A 16,760-nucleotide genomic window follows, 5' to 3' on the forward strand; every position below is an offset into this window, starting at 1 on the left:
TCTGACATAAATGAATGGATGATTAATTTAAGTTTCAGAGAGAATACAGAGTGGATTTTCTAGGATTTATAACACTCATTGTTCTGTGAATAACATCCATTTTCACACAATTTCATGTCCCGTTTAAAACATAAAAACATACAAGAAATTATTTAAAATAAATTCTATCAAAAGGAAAAAGTGTTGGGATTTATTAGACATCCATATACAACCCTCTCATTAGCCACTGTCTTCATTGTTAAATGATAGAAAGCCCACATTTATTATCAACATTACCAGCTAGTCTACAAACTACTAGCACTTTCCAAGCAGTAGTGAGGAAACCTTGTGTGTCAAAACAACTCAAATTTGATCCAAACAGGACACACAAGGTTAACGTGGAACGATCATAAAGATTGCAGACTATATTTACATAGAAGCGGATTCCACTAAAGCGGCTTTGCATGATCTATAGTTCAAAATAATCCTTGACTTTTTATTGGGCCCTCTCAGGTCATTCTCTCTCTCTCGTGTTTGTTCTCTGCCCCCTTCCTTCAAGCCAAGTTTCTTCTAAGTAAAATAAAAATAAACCATATAGATGTCATCCTGCCCTACCTGCCTAGATCCCCTTCAAGTTATTCACAGATCCTGCACTGTCCCGCTGTCACCCTTTGTCACATTTAGTGTTTTTATATTTTTTATTTATTATTACAGGATTTTTCTCTCGGAAACTCACTCCGATAGTCAAGCTTTCATTTTCTTCCCAGTGTTTCAGGGAAATATGCAAATTTGAACAAATGTTACACTTACCACGAGCATGTTGTCTATTTTACCTCATGCAACACATTTAAACGTTAAAATAAACAAAACAAAAAAGCCCACAACCCCCCTCAGTTTCATAAAGGCCATATTCAAGCCAAGGAAAGGGTGTGGGATATACACTATCAGTAGTTTATGAAGGCAGGGTAATCAATTGTTGCATGGTGGTGAACTACAGTGGACAAAATCTTATCTTTGAGCTGTTGCAGTACGTTTATCACAAATTAAGACACTCCTTGGCAATTAAAAATAAATAAATAAATAAATAAATAATTAATAATCTGTGTTGTTTGCTGTATAAACTAAACAGAAGCAGGGAGTGCCTGTGTGCTAATGGTGATATATTAATGGACCCTAAAAATAGCAGCTGATTAATGTCTGACTAGAAGTTCCTTTCCTTAGTTACAATCATTACAACCATTAATAAAAAAAAAAAATAAAAAAAAAAAAAAAGCAGGCATGATAAAAGTAATTTACAGACAACAAAACACACAGTTTAGATTTCATGTCTGTATTTTCCTAAACACAATCAAATATATTGCACTGGAGGAAGTACAGAGCATATCATCACTGCACAGTGAATACTGACCAGACGTTACATGTGACAATATAACCAGAGACCCAAATAAACTGGATTTTAATGTTTGCCTCATTTAAATGTGACAAGAAACTTTGTCAGACATCTTACTTCTTCAACACAGTGGCTTGTACTGGCTTTGTACCCATGGATTTAAAATTAAAGTACTGTCTGTACATGTAAAACTAAACACTTCTATTTAAAAAGACAGCAGTTAGATCTGTCAAAAAAAAAAAAAAAAAAAAAAAAAATGGATTTGACATAGACGAGAAAGCGTGCAGATACAGCAGCTAATCACAGTTCAATCAAAATCAGGTGTGAGAACTAAATTGAGGCACAGCGACTGAGTCAAAGAAAAAGTGGGACCACACACCATTTAAAAATGTGCAGCTGCTCTAGAGTTCAGTCCCTGTTCGATCAAATTAAATTGAGCGGATAAAAGGAAGGCTGACATTCTTAAATATCAATGAGGTACATTAATCATTTGTGCTGACCAAATCAAATGTCAGCATAAAAACACAACCACACATGAGCAAACATATAATTCATTAAGACCTCGAGGCAGTCAACATCTTTAGCAGCAATTCACACGTGGGTCATCCCTGTGTTTTGCAGTAAAAACAAAGAGTTGGTAAGCTTTGGCCTGACTAAAGAAAAGCTTAGTCTAATCATATCGCTCCAGTCCAAAAACAACAAGAACTTTCTTTGGATTGGAGCAATACGTTTGCTCCTATTTCACAAAGTAGAGCAAAGAAAAGTCGTGTGAACTTTACTTAATGACTGAGACCATTACACAACATCAGAAGAATCCAAAGAAAACTTCTCAGCTTTTCTTTCTTTTTGTTACATGTGAATATTAGTTAGTATATTAGTGTACATGTTCTGATAATATGAATTAATCAAGGTGTCACACCTTGCTATCACAGCTGCATTTCACCGGTGAAGCTTCACTGTGGCAACAAGTTAAAACAACCGGAGCAGGTCACAAGTCACTGGTGTGGTAAATCTAATGCCTAGCAAAACACAAACCATCGTCTCTTCTCAAACATCAGGAAGCTGCTCATCAACATTCAAATAAAAATGGTTAAAAATCAGATTTCTCATATTAGAATGTGTATAGCAGTTATAGTCACACCAAACCATCAACAGCAAAAGAGAACTCACTGCTGCCTTGATTCTTTCAGCGTCAGACCTGAGTCAGAGCTCAATTTGGAATCTTAAATTGCAAAAAATAATATTGAATTAATTCAGATTTAAAGCCACGTAGTATGTCTACCATAGATTTTGAACTTCTTCCATTGATTCCACAAAGAAACAGAGCCACAGGACAGCTGTAAGCAAAGTCCCGTATGACAACAGGTTAAAAATATTACATCCTATAACATAGCCCACATGCATACATTCAAGGTATTTGCATTAAGTTAAAAGTATGAAAAAAAAAAAAACCAACTGGAGAAGATTGAAATTAAAATCGGACTCAGATCTGACTGAATTATTGCTTCCACGTTACACTCTATAAAATGTTATTCCTAGCAACCAACAGAAGAAAATGTTCCTGACTTCCATTCAAGTGTTTGTACGTTTATGATGCGCTGTCCTCGGGTCTCTTGAGCACTGCGCTGTATTTCAGAGGCGCATCATCCGACTTGAGCTGCACCTCCACTAAAGTGAAGACTGAAATGACCTGAATAGACAAGAAATTCTGATTTATTCATTCCACTCCGTCAACTGGCTTCAAAGACATTTTGTAATCATGCAAACCAAAATTTGTTACTCTACTCTACTAGTCTACAAAAACAAATAAATGTGGGGTGCTTAACAGTGCTTTGGCATTTATTCTCCTGAGTACACAAAGTCACAGGCTCATGTTTGTGGCGCTCACCTGCTCTACAGGCGGATCCTCCGGGGCCTCTGCAGTCCACAGCAGTGTCAGCTCTGATTTCTTCCCCACCTTACGATGGCGGAATGCGTCCAAGCCCGTGATAGACTAAAGGTGGAAACAAACAGTTTTCAGCTGTTTCTAATAAAGTAATAGTTCTGTTTTGCTCTGTCTCTCATACGACAGTCTCATTTCTTTCTCCCGAGTGAGATATGAGTGTTGAGCAAAGGCATGGTAAGTACTGCAAAGAACTGAAAGTTATAAAGAGTCAAAAGCATAATCTCTTAATTACTAAAAAGTAAAAAATTCAGACTTGGGAATAAATTGGTATCTTTGATGAAAAAAAAAAAAAAAGAAATCACATTGTAAAACACATTGTTGGAGCTGACCTTGCAATAGATGCGTTTCTGAACTCCGTATCGGAGCACCAGCACATCGAAGGACTGATCCAGCACCCCCATCACCATGGCCTCAGAGTCCAGTGGGCCAGACTCCTGCAAAAACGTGTGTGGTGGATGCAAATACAAAGAATCTTTAGCTTAAGAAACTAGCCTTAAGAAACTAAGTCTCAACTCGTTTCACATTTTAGGAATCTAGCTGAAGACAGGTAATTAAAAAAACCCAAACATTTTGAAATAAACACTGGTTTGGGTTATGGTTTACTACTTTTTTTTCTGTTAAGATGTTAAAAATCTACAACACTTCTTGCCTCCACCAGGACAGATATATAAAGATATGTAATGAACTCTGCTCTAAATCTGCTCCTGTGTTCTGATGTTCTTATCTTTGACCTTTTTGGATTTGAGCAATAATGGTGAATGGGCTGGTTTCTAGCCTTCATACATCATGCCTCATTTATACAAGCACTTGTTTTCTATGTCTGAGTGCTGGCCAATATTCACACACCTTCACTTTCCAATAAACACACTGGGAACAACTCAGAATTCAGCATCTTGTCCAAGGAACCAAACCACCAACCCAGGTCTACTTCCTGAGCCAATCAACCCCCTTTATCATTTCATTTTACAGTGGTCCCTCGTTTATCGCGGGAGTTGCGTTCTAAAAATAACCCACGATAGGTGAAATCTGCGAAGTAGCCAGCTTTAGTTTTTACAATTATTAGAGATGTTTTAAGGCTGTAAAACCCCTCACGACACACTTTATACACTTTTCTTAGACAGGCATGAACATTTTCACACGTTTCTCTCTTTTTTTAAACACTCTCGTAGTTCAAACCTTCGTAGAAAAATAAGTCCAGTATTATAGAATGAAACCAAAGATCAAACCCTGTTTTCAGGTCCAGAACATGGGAATAGAGTGGCTGCGAGAGAATTCAACATTAATGAATCAATGGTACCGAAGTGGAGGAAGCAAGAATGAGTTGAGTAAAGTTTGACTTATCTGACTGTTTTGTTTCACTTAATGCATCTTATAATCCAAAAAAAATACAGTAATTTCTACCTTCCTTTAGCATGTCCAGAAGTTCAACTTTTTGTGCGATGGTTAGCATCTTCCTCTGCCTTTGACGGTGCAAAACACTTTATCTACATTGTTGTGTTTGTTGGGGAGAAAACTTACAAACATACAGTACAGGACTTTAGAGTCACACTGCTAGCGATCGAAGATTTATGTAAATTTGACAAGCTGATAGCCAGTCAGGACGCAGAACACAATGCGCTGTTTAAAAAAAAAACAAAAACAAAAAACAAACAAACCAAAAAAAAAAAAAACCCACACACACACACACACACACACACACACACACACACACAACATGCAAAATTGCACACAAAAAAAAAAAAAAAAAAAAAAAAAAAAAAAATCTGAAAAACAGCGAGGCCGCGAAAGGTGAACCCCATTATAGCGAGGGACTGTTGTATACTGTTGAACACTTTTGTGAATTTCTTTTTTTCCATAACTGATGTTTACGCTTATAATCTTGATACTGTGTTTATTAGAGTTGGAAAAAACACCAATAAATGGGTTTGGTAGTCATCAGCTCTTAGAGAGTTGTGATCTGGTTACTCACCTTCACAAAGACTCCAAAGAAGAGCTCAGAGCTGAGCTCCTGGACTTTCTTGGACAAAGCCTTCTTGTCGTTACAGTGTGACGCTTGTTTCTCTACCTCCGCTGTTGACAGGCTGATTCGAGGCCCACATTCTGTATACAAATATTCAGCAGAGACATGAGTATCAGAATTAATGGACACAAATTTAAGTGACACTGATTTTCTCGCTCAGTGCAGTTACATGCTTGTGTGTATAGAGATATACATGCTTTGTTACAGGACTTTGATCAATGAAAGATGTGTTTAAATGTGCTTTATAAATACATTTTACTTATTTAGTAAAAAAAAAAAAAACAAAACAAAAGGAAAGAACAAACAATACATCGACTGAGAGCGATGTTGGAGGCTCTTTTGTGCCTTTCTCCTCACTGTCAACCAGAAATGTCACACAATAGAAATTCTGTCATTTGTCTGAAAGAGCCTTTTGTGGAAAAGAGACAGACTTAGTGAAGAAGCCAGCAGCCGGTGCACGATGATGTCAGCATAGCGCCTGATGGGTGATGTGAAGTGTGTGTAGAGAGGAACGTTGAGGGCGTAGTGCTTAAAATTCTGCTCCTCCTTCACGACTCCTGTACAAAAGTACAACGCCATCTGGGAAAGACAAATGAACCAGGTTAAAGATAAACACTACAAAACTAATGCAAACAGGGGTTTTTTTGGGTTTTTTTTACTGCTCTAAATTATACTAGTATTAACTATGAGTACTAACCTGCATTGGTCTGGAGCACATGTGGGTGAGGACTTCTTTTCTGGCACTTGTGTACTCGTCATCACCAAAAGCAGTATTGAGACTCTTCTGCATGTTAAACAAGAAGAAAGAAGGTTTTCAATTTACTCTAAACAAACTTCAAACCATGAATGCAATTGGATACCAATGCATTATGGGTACTGACGTGTAATAATCCGGCAGAAGACAGGTCGATTTTGATTCCCAGCTGGTCACACAACTCTTGCAGCTCATCCATCATCTTGGCTTTGGGTGGAGGGTGGCGCCTGAGCAAGGCCAACTCGGGGAATTTGCGGTAAATGTGGTTGGCTGTGGCAATGTTAGCAAGCAGCATGAACTCCTCCACCAACCTGGAGAACAGGTTTTATTAATGAGAGATTAACAGTCAAAGGAGGAGAAAAGACTGTGATAGGACTGAGATTGTAAACAGCACAGAGACAAAAAGAAAAAAAAGAAAACCCCAACAAAACCCATCTGTCATTAAATTTACTGACAGATTATTCAGGCACTGATTAAAAAGAAAAGTCCTTTTTACTCACTTGTTACTGTCTCTGTATTGGTAAATATAACAACCTTGAGGCATCATTGTCTCTTTGTCCAGAGTGAAAGAAAGCTTCAGCTGAAACCATTAAACATAAAATACACTTCAGTACAAGAAACTGCAGTAATTTAAGATTGAAGCCAGTTCCTTTGGCCCAGAATAAAACATTGTATATACAAACATGTTTTCCAAACATCCACTAAGCGTAACAGTAAAGACAACAGTATTTCCTCTCATAATCCAAAGAACAAACCAACACTAACCTGATCGAGTCTGAGCGCTCCTCCTAAGAAGCGTTGAGCTCTGAGGTTCTTGGCAATAGCGTGCAGGTTGAGCACTGCTTGGTGGACCTCATCAATAGGGTGCATGGGGTCCACGGGTGGCAGCTCCTCAGCAGAGAACATCTTCTCAGGGGCCTTGATCATGCTCTGAGCATGGTCGTAACTCAGCTTCACACAGGAGCGGATGATTGAGCGGCCAAACCACTCATTCAAAATCTGACAAGTAAGGCGGAAACAAACAGATGGGTCAATGGAAAAAAAACAACACAACATCAGATGCATTTATATCAGTTTATATACCTTTCCCTCGGGTGTGAGTGTCCAAATAACGGAGAAAGTGAGTCGGTCGACGAGAGGGTTCAAGCTGCACAACTCCTCACACAGCAACCGAGGCAACATGGGGATCACCTGGAGAGTGACGAGACAGACACTGAGGGCTGAGAACTTAAAAAGGTTACAGTTTAAACAAACCCCTGACAACTGAGAATTAATGATACGGAAAAAAAAGCCTCGGGGAGTACTTACCTTCTGAACCAGGTAGACACTAGTTGCTCTCTGGCTGGCAATGACATCCAAAGAGTTTCCTTCCTCCACAAAATAACTCACATCAGCAATGTGAACTCCCACCTCAAAGTTGCCTGCCACAGACAGAAAAATTAGGACAACAGACTGTATTATAGAAGGTGCACGTAGTTATTGTACGGTTTCAATTCAATATATTATTACAATGCTTGTTCACAAAAGAACACCTATGTCAAGTTGTACTATACTGTAAAAATAAAGACCTTACAATATCAAAGAGATTTCCAATGAGCAAGCACTTGACAGTTGAAACAAAAAACTCCCTTCTAACAGGAGAAGACCCCCTAAAGTACCAGGCTGAGGGTGTGTAAGTCATCTGCTGTAACTGGTTGGAGGTGAGAAGGAAGGTCACAGAAATACAGTCCCATTGTATACCTGTGACAAACTTAGATCAGAAGTTTGGCCCACCATAAAACCTTGCTTTATCCACCTTCTTTATTTAAATGGGGACCATATTTACTAAAATAATAGTTTCTATTAAAGTTTTTTTTAAATTATTTATTTAAAAAAAAAATAAATAAATAAATCTGCTTGGAAGCAAAGGAACCACCGCCTAGTGGCCATTAGCAAGAATGCAGGTTTAAGGCATTTCTGGATTGGCTTCCAGTTTCAGAGGCAGAAGCTACAGCCATCTTTTATGTACAGGCTATGGATAGAATAGGATACTTATGACCAATGCACCACACCCCAATTAAAATTTTTTCATGATAATCACTGACCATCGTTTTTTTTCTTATTTAGTGCTTTTCTACTTAGAAGACTCAAAGCGATTTATACAACTTGCCTCATTCACACAAGCACTTTTTTTCGATGGTTTTCCTATGCAAGTGCTTTCTATTTAACATTCATACTCCAATGAATGCATCACAGAGCAACTGTTTTAGTATCTTGCCCAAAGATATTTGGCATGCAGACTGGAGCAGCCACCAACCTTCCAATTAGTAGATGACCTGCTCTACCTTCTGAGTTATATCCACCCCTGTCAGACATCATCACTCTCACTGAGCATTAGCAATTTACCATCTGGCAGCTGTTTACAGGACAGGGCATCATCCAGATCTCTGGCAGTCGCTGGGTCGATTGTGAAGATGCACTCATTCCTAAACATCACAACATTGAATTATGAAATAATCAGCAAAAGGCTGACAGAAAAACAGATGCAGATGCATAAAATACAGAAAGAAAGAAAAACCCAAAACAAACAAACAAACAAACAAACAAACAAACCCACCCCCCCAAAAAAACAAAAAAAACACGCCAAATGTATTTGGGCTTCAAAGTTTTACCTCAGGTCTCTTCTCTTTCTCATCTCTTCAGGTGGGATGGTCCAGGGCAGATTCTTGGGAAGACAGTCCAACACCTCGTCTGAGAACTCAGAAAAATCAACCTCATACTCTATCAAGATGCCTTCTGTCTCTGGCTCAATTTCTCCAGCCTGTCCCAGTGACTTGGCTAGTCGACTGTAGGAAAAGATTTAGTGTGTCAGTAGAGTTCTCAAACCAGAGTTAACAGTTCCCCGGGTTATTCGACTATAGCACTTACCCCTCTGCAAAATTGCTGTCCGCTGCCCAGTCTGTGATCCGACAGATGAACAAGGTGTTGTTGTAGTCACCCGGGCGGGAACTAAAATCTTCAGGGCAATCAGCAAGGGGAACATTAATCCGTGGCACCCGGTGGTCCACAGGGGAGAACAAGGCAAAGGGCTTGTCTGGCAAGTGCTTCAGGAAGCCAGTGGCAGCTCTTGAGTGTTTCTTTTCAACAATGTAAACCACCTAGTAGAAAGATTGCAAGGGAAGCGATCGCTTTGAAAACTCTCCTTTACTAAGTGACAAATCACTGCTAAAGAAAAATAAGAACTTATGGCCCATTTAGAATATTGTTACTGCAGTAACTTGGCATAGGATTGGAGTAGCTTTAGAAAGGATTTACACGAGTTAGGCAAATGATACAATTCCGGTGGAAACTTGTAACTCATACAACATAGTCCTGTAGTGCCCTGTGATTGCTTTATCTCAAGCAGGAGGGAAAAAAACTGCATTAAGATGATTTTTTTCCCTTTTAAATGTTTGTTTGTGAAAAGGAAGAGAAATTGTTAGTTTAAAAATTCAATGCAACAGATGTGATGGAAGCTCACTTTAGCTGTCTTTTGGAGTATCTCCCCATTGGAACGTGGTGTTGATGGTTCTCCCAGACGTTCTCCTAATTCCATCACATCAAGAGAAATATTAACAGGTATTAGTTGTACTTTGCAGACTTTTGTTGTTATACACAAACTCAATTTAGACCAATAAATAATGGTCTAACTTTGGTTTCACGTCGAGGTGTCGTCTTTCTGCTTTTGGAATGCTACTCTCCATTTGATCCTGCCTTTGAAGTAATAAATAATCTTACTAATGTCATGTAGGGTAAGTGTTAGTGTGTTGTAGAAGTTATGTGCAACCACTCCATGCATGAATGTAAATACAGACAAATGAGAAGGATTGGTTCATGAATGCAGCAAGCTGCTGGAAATCTACTGATATGTTAGCAATCATGACAACATGAAAGCATGGCTCCATCCTTCCCTCAGTTCAGGCTACTGGTGGTGGTGGTGGTGTAACGGCAGGGGGAGCATTTTTTCAGCACTTTTTTGGAGACTGTAGTGAAACCCGAGCATGGTTTAATTGCCTCAGCCTACATGAGTATTGTTGCTGACCATGTCCATCTCTTTATAACCTCAGTTTACCCATCTTCTATGTAACAAAGCTCAAATTGTTTATTGGACCTCGTTGAATCTATGCCAGAAATAATTAAGGTTTGAAGGCAACAGGGAGTCGAACCTGGTATAAATAAGGTGGAACTTATGACGTGTACAGTTAAATTGCTTTGCAACAGAATAAGTGCAATGTGTGATACGGCAGCTATTAATTATAATTATTTGCAGTGACCAGTGTATTTATACTACCTGATATATTCTGATATTTGTTGTTTTGTTCATCCCGGTCGCTGCAGTGCTCTTCCACACTAACAGCAGAACTGGATGTGCTCTTTGTCTTCTTTGCAGCTGTTTGCACAGTGGGTGTGTCTGACTCGCTGGCACCCTCACAGTCAGTATCTGACCTCACAACCTTCCAAAAAACAAAAAAACCTCAAACAAACAGACAAAAAAAAACCAAAAAAAAAAAACCCAACCCATAAATAAAAACATGCAAAAAAAAATAAATAATAATAATTAAAACTTAGTACAAGTGTGTATAAAACAAAGTCTGTTATTGGATACCTTTAAAAACTGAGTTAATGTTTAGCATGTGGGAACTGCAAACATATAACGTATAAAGACAGTACATATTCAGACCCCGCCCACACCAGTAGAACAACAATTCAATGCTTGACTTCATTTTGTTCAAAGGTGCTTCTCTCTCAATTATGTCTGCCACCAAAAAACTTTCGCTGAAAAGCATCAACAAAAGTTTATGTACCTCCTAAAATCTGAGTGTTTCATAAGAAAAAAAAACAAAAACAAAACAAAACAAAAAAAACCCACTTGAATTCTGCACATATATGGCACCAGAAATATTATTCGTTTACCTTCCACTGCTCCCGAGGCAGTACTTGCACAACTACTATGTCTCCATTCAGTGCTCGGTTGCGAGCAACAATTCCATCTAAGAATATATCCCGTGTATCATCCTGTGAACACAAAAAGAAATATTTTGAATTAAACAAGGTCACTGAGGCAGCAAAACATGATGTGTCAAATTCATTCTGTTTGATGGGAGGCCACGCCAACTTACAGGAGACGGAACAAAAGCTTCATTGTACTTCTTGGGGTTTATTCTCAGCTGACCCTAAAGACAAAGAAAAAAATAACCAAACCATTTTTTTCACATAACCACTGCTTCAACAATATCATTTCTGCACTGAGCGTTTGATTTAGGAACCTGATCAAAATGCATTTATAAAATTGAAAATAAAATGATGAAACTTCTGTCTGTATCACTTGACTATTACCGAGTAAGATCAGCAATACTGAAAGAAATTAACTTCCAACTCATGCTTATACCTGAATAAGTTCTCCTCTTTTAAGACCGTGGGAAACCTCCTCAGAGGTCATGTAAGCATCAAACACTTGCTTCTTTGATCCTCTTCCTCCTTTGTTCTTACCCTTGTCAGCAGGAGAATTGGCATTTGAAGCTGAAAAACAAACAGTTCTGTAATTAAAGCCACTATTAATTTAAATGATCGTAAAGTACAATCCCTACAATGGTAAGCCACAACTCACCTCTGGGCTGCTTTACGTTTTTATCACGACCATGAGGAGGCTTGGGACTTAACATCTGAACATCAACTCCACACTTTGATGTTCCTTCTCTAATCTTCTCATCTTCTGGGTGCTTTGGCAGATTTTTTTTCTTTGACTTCTTAGGAGACTGAAGACGTCCACCAGGCTGATCGGTCTCTTTTGAGCCGACATCTCTGTTCGAATCCTTGTTTTTTCGCTGTTGCTTCTGGTGTTTCTTTGCATCATTTGGTTTTAAAGAACCCAGCTCCTCCCCAGACTCGACGTCTCCGTCGTGGCTTGTGGCGGTATCCCTTCTCTGCCCCCTCCGCTGCCCATCAAACACACCTTGCCTCCTCTCGTAGTCTTGCTGAACATTGCGAGTGTTTAGTTTCTCCATGTACAAAGACAATGAACTCTCTCCTCCTTTACTTTTCACAGAGGAAGGGGAGAAGTCACTTGAGTCAGAGAAATCATTAAACACTTGGTCCCTTTGTCGTGCTGGTATGCTGACCCTGTCACTTTGGGCTTTGAGCTGTGGGCTTGGCCCGTTGTCTTCTCTCTGAGAGGACGAATCCTTTGCATATTGTTCTAGATATAAACTGAACTTGCTGCTGCGGTGCTGACTAAGAAGCCTGGCATAGGCATCTTTCTGAGGAGGCCTGCTTGACTGATTCTGGCTGTGCTTTGGCTCTCGATTCACGTTAGCCTTCTTAGCCTTCCGAGGGGAATCCATCAGTCCCTGTAAATAGAGAAAAGTACACACTGAAGCCAACACACTTCAATTGCTCACAACGCAGCTTTTATTAGAGAACAACCATCGGTATAATTCAAAGTGTGACTAAAAGAGGAGGTTGTTATACAACGACAGACTCCCCAACTCGGTAGTTGTTTTGGAGTCCATATATAATGAATTAACTTTATACAGTTACTTTATCGTTAATATTAATACGCTATAGACAGTGTTACAAACAGAGACACGGCTGGAAGTTAACCAAATAATGTTAGTTAACCATAATTAGCTAGAAACATCTGTATTCTGCCACTGTCTTCGGTATTTACGTGTTGATAATCTCTGCCCTAAGCAAACCTAAACAAGCGCATAACAGTTGACTCACGCTAGCTAACAGTTGTTGACGCCGCCTGGTTAGCATCAGCTAGCTAGCGACTTCCAACGGCAGGTGTCGGTTTAAGCGCTTTTTAGTGGGACCGACCGCGACAGTTATCACGACAAACGAGTGGGACATGGACATAAAGAGTGTCAAACTGGAAATCTTAAACATTACCTCTTTCACCACGACGAAATCGATGTAACGTCTCCCAAAGCAAAAGGCTAATTGATACGTTCACGCCCGCGCTCGTTATCAATGGTTATTCTCACGCTGCCTTTGAGGGCTGTGGTAAATTTTGCAATTTGGGTCAGAACTACAGACTGACATTGTTAGCGAGTCTACGGGGGAATTTACAACAGCAAAAAAAGAAAGAAAAAAGAAAAAAATGGTGGTAGCGATATAACCTTCAGGGGAAAGCTTTTTTAAAGCGTTGTTTTTGGGCAGAGTAGGTAAACTGTTACATTATTTGTTTATTAGTTCATTTTAAAGCAGTGATCAATAATTGTATGTAGGCACCTCAGTTTATGTCCCCTGAAATTAATGCTAATTCAGACAGGCAACAGACAAGTTCAATAAAATGGCTACTAAGTACTGAGACTAAGTTATAGGAGTCTGCTACAAATGGAATGATACTGAGGAAAAGGTGTGTACAAAATGTCCCATTTATGTGCTAAGTAATAAGCTCAGCATATGTAGAAGTAATCCCCATGAGTCAAAGGTACAGTCCAAAAATAAAAACTTGTAACTTTAGGCCCAGTTTTATTTTTTAATTTGTGTTTTGGATTGGTGGAGTAAGTCAGGCCTGGAGCTGAATGTGAAAAAGACCGGGCAGACGGTCTGGACCTTTTCTAACACATAGGGGGAACTGGCTGAGGTGGTCATTTAGATTCACGGGGGAACCTGCTGGTAGATGAGTACGAGTATTAGGGCTCAGCCTTTGGTAAATAACTGAAATTCAACAGCAAAGCAGTCAGCAGTGGCTGAATCTCCTGGGAAAGCTCAATTATTTTTAACAAATCACCCTCGCTATATTCTGCTCCTCCTTCATAGAGAGCATTAGAAGGTTCTCCTTTATGTGTTGGTTGCACTCCCATCAGTCTTTATTACATGCATCAGTTGTAGAACACTGTCAAGGCCTGCTCTAAAACCACTGGACTCTCCAGTCAGTGTGAGCAGCAGATTATATGGCAGACCCCTCATGTACCCTGTGGCCTGTATTTAAGTGGCTCCCTTATGGATGCTGTCTTCACTACTCACGCTGTAGGAGGGCAACCTTTGTTCCTGGGGCTGTCCAGCTCCTTAAGTCTTACTTATTGCTGACCTGCTCCTCATCCTCTTTCTTTACACACACACACTAACACATATATGATTACATATCTGGTACTTTACATGAAAATACATGTGCGTTTTCTTCCTAATTCTTTTTTACTCAATGATCAGAGAGATACATTTGAACTTCAGCCGGTTGTCTTGACCACGTCTGCGTGTCTGTCATGCACTGAGCTGCTCTTGTGTGATTGGCTGATTAGATATTTGCAGTCATATAAACAGGCTGAAATGATAAACAGTTAATTCTGGGAGAAGAAATCTAAGCGGGAGAGTTCAGCTCTCTCAATAGAAAACGTGGATGAGGCTGCACCTCCAGATGGCAGCAAAGACAAAACTTTACTGCCCAACCACACAGGATCTGTGTGACAGTTGTGTAAACAAGTTAGATTGTGTAATGAAGATGACAAGGAAAAAAAAAAGTAAACCAAATTGTCAGGCACGTTTATGTGCATGTGAGTGTGTGTAATTTTACTGGATCACAGATCCAAGTAAGCTAAACTAAAGGCTGGAGAGTCTCTTCTTTCTCCCGACAAACTGATTTTCACACTTGTCTGTTCGCACTCGCTTTGCTTCCATAGTACAAGACAACTTATGAATGCTTTTTCCGAGTGCACGCACATACAATGTCCCTCAGCACAATTCCTCTAGGAGAGCATGTGGCTGCGTCTTTTTGAGAAAACACAAGCTGGTGTGTGTGTGTGTGTGTGTGCAGTTGGATGAGGCTTTCAGACATCTGTGGGTAACAAGTAAATGAGGCTGTCATTTCTCAGCTTGATTTTTGCAGCACCTATACACGCTTCATCCTCAGTCCTGGATGCAGTTGAATCACTTTGGAGCGATGCGTGAGATCAGAGTATCTCTGACATATTTAAATGACGTTAGCAGAGCAGGGGTTACATCAAAAATGATATTTGTGCACAGCTTGGTTGCTTTTAACCTCACCCGTAGCAGGCTTTATTGACAACATCACAATGCACACAGTTTCTCACACACGCTTCTGGAAACATCTGGCCTGAAATCTGTGCACTATTGTGTTGATGGTGTGATATGAATTAATTAGGTTTCACCTTCTGCTGCACTGATAGACACAGTCAGGGGGTTTGAACAGGAACTTTAGTGCTGGATTTAATCTGCACAACACATAAAACAATAATACATAATAGTAGTGATAATAACACAACACTGCACCGATATGAGCAAAGGACCTCAGATGCATACACACATGCTCAAGAAGAGAGGCAAAGTAATGAGCCTTGAGGAACGAAAGACATGCTGCATTTACCAACATCAACAGTGATGAACTGTTGGCAGACTCTTTCTTGTAACCTGCATTACTTGTGTGTCTGATAAAAAAAAAACTGGAAAAACAAACACATTATTTTACATTTTGTAAGACACAGTTTCACTACAAGATCGGGCCATTCATCTGGAACTCTGCACTGATATTTGCAGATGAAAATGGCTTCTTTCTCCCCCCCATCAGCATCACTTGAGAAATGGCAGCTTGTACCATGGGAAATTAATACAGTAGCACTTTTGGGCAGCCTTTTTCATCTTTATCAGGGAACCGCAGTTGATTTGGCAGCCAGAGTGGTGGCATTTAACTGTGACTGATTGTACTGAGCTGGAAGGGGATTCTGTACATGTATTATTTTAAAAGTGGACCTCTATTTGCCTAATTTCAGTTTTAATGGCCAATTTTTTTTACACAGAGCCACTTGATTTTGGCAGAATTTTCTTTCCGATGGGCAGCAGAGCTCGACCCGCTTCACATAAAACCAAACACTGAAAGCAGTGGCAGTTTGTTTTCTTCTCTACACAAGTTCATCCTCATCACCCTGTGCTTTCACTATACCTCCACATGGGCTGAGGTCTAAAACCGTTTCCAATTTATAGAGCTTTTGACGTTCTCGACAGCTTCTACAGATACATCAGCACAGATGGAGAGATGTGACTGAAGGTGGAGCCTTTAATAGCAGGTGATGCTGGTGTGATAGCTAACTGCATCAGTGAAAGTACATCATTCACACATAAAGATTAGAATTATATGTAAACATGCCTGAGGCAGATCAGAACAGATGACTTGATATCATTTCAGAACAAATCTCAGAATCTCAGTGCTTGTCGATAAACTCCTCTGTGATTCATGGGATAAATCCACACACTGTGTGAGTAACGCCTATCATGTCTTTTCTTTCAGTGCCCTCTCCAGCCTGGGTTTCATCACATCTCTCCTTTAAAAGGTCACAGCTTCTGCCAAACCCGGGCCAGCACCTTGCAACCTCAGTAGTTTGAGTTCAAATGCAGCTGGCTGCATGGGTGTGGCAGAAAGAAACAGACTCCTGAGTGCAGGAAGAAAAACAAGCAGCAGAGGAAGCACCCCCAATTTTTATTTATTTATTTTTTTGCTCCTGAGCCTTTTATCCTCCTTTGCTCTCTTTTGAGAAAATCTAAAGGAACCTCTGGGAGAACAGAGGAAGCGTGGGTGAGAGCGCACGGCTGGTACAGCAGCCGCTACCGTGTTGCGGTTGTATGGACCCTAAGTTGTAAAGCATGCAGATGAAGCAGCAAATGCCTATCAAATATTTATCAGAGCAGGGGAGCCAGT

The 16,760-nt window shown here is 39.8% G+C and overlaps 1 protein-coding gene across 1 annotated transcript; it reads right to left on the bottom strand.

The window, feature by feature from the left end:
- Positions 1 to 1,293: 1,293 nt before the first annotated feature.
- On the bottom strand, positions 1,294 to 13,124 carry dis3l2 (DIS3 like 3'-5' exoribonuclease 2). The gene is made up of 21 exons (XM_084911803.1): positions 12,998 to 13,124; positions 11,715 to 12,453; positions 11,496 to 11,626; positions 11,227 to 11,280; positions 11,021 to 11,122; positions 10,398 to 10,560; positions 9,588 to 9,652; positions 8,996 to 9,225; positions 8,740 to 8,913; positions 8,474 to 8,553; positions 7,397 to 7,509; positions 7,172 to 7,279; positions 6,854 to 7,087; positions 6,589 to 6,668; positions 6,216 to 6,399; positions 6,032 to 6,118; positions 5,766 to 5,913; positions 5,284 to 5,414; positions 3,644 to 3,748; positions 3,258 to 3,362; positions 1,294 to 3,059 (listed from the first exon to the last, which is right to left on the bottom strand). The coding sequence occupies exons 2-21, from the start codon at positions 12,445 to 12,447 to the stop codon at positions 2,958 to 2,960; spliced, it is 3,129 nt and encodes a 1,042-aa protein (XP_084767929.1). The 5' UTR covers positions 12,448 to 12,453; positions 12,998 to 13,124; the 3' UTR covers positions 1,294 to 2,957.
- Positions 13,125 to 16,760: the final 3,636 nt, after the last annotated feature.

Source organism: Perissodus microlepis, chromosome 18 (assembly GCF_051167445.1).
Source record: "Perissodus microlepis isolate ML-2025 ecotype Zambia chromosome 18, ASM5116744v1, whole genome shotgun sequence".
Lineage (NCBI taxonomy): Eukaryota > Metazoa > Chordata > Actinopteri > Cichliformes > Cichlidae > Perissodus > Perissodus microlepis.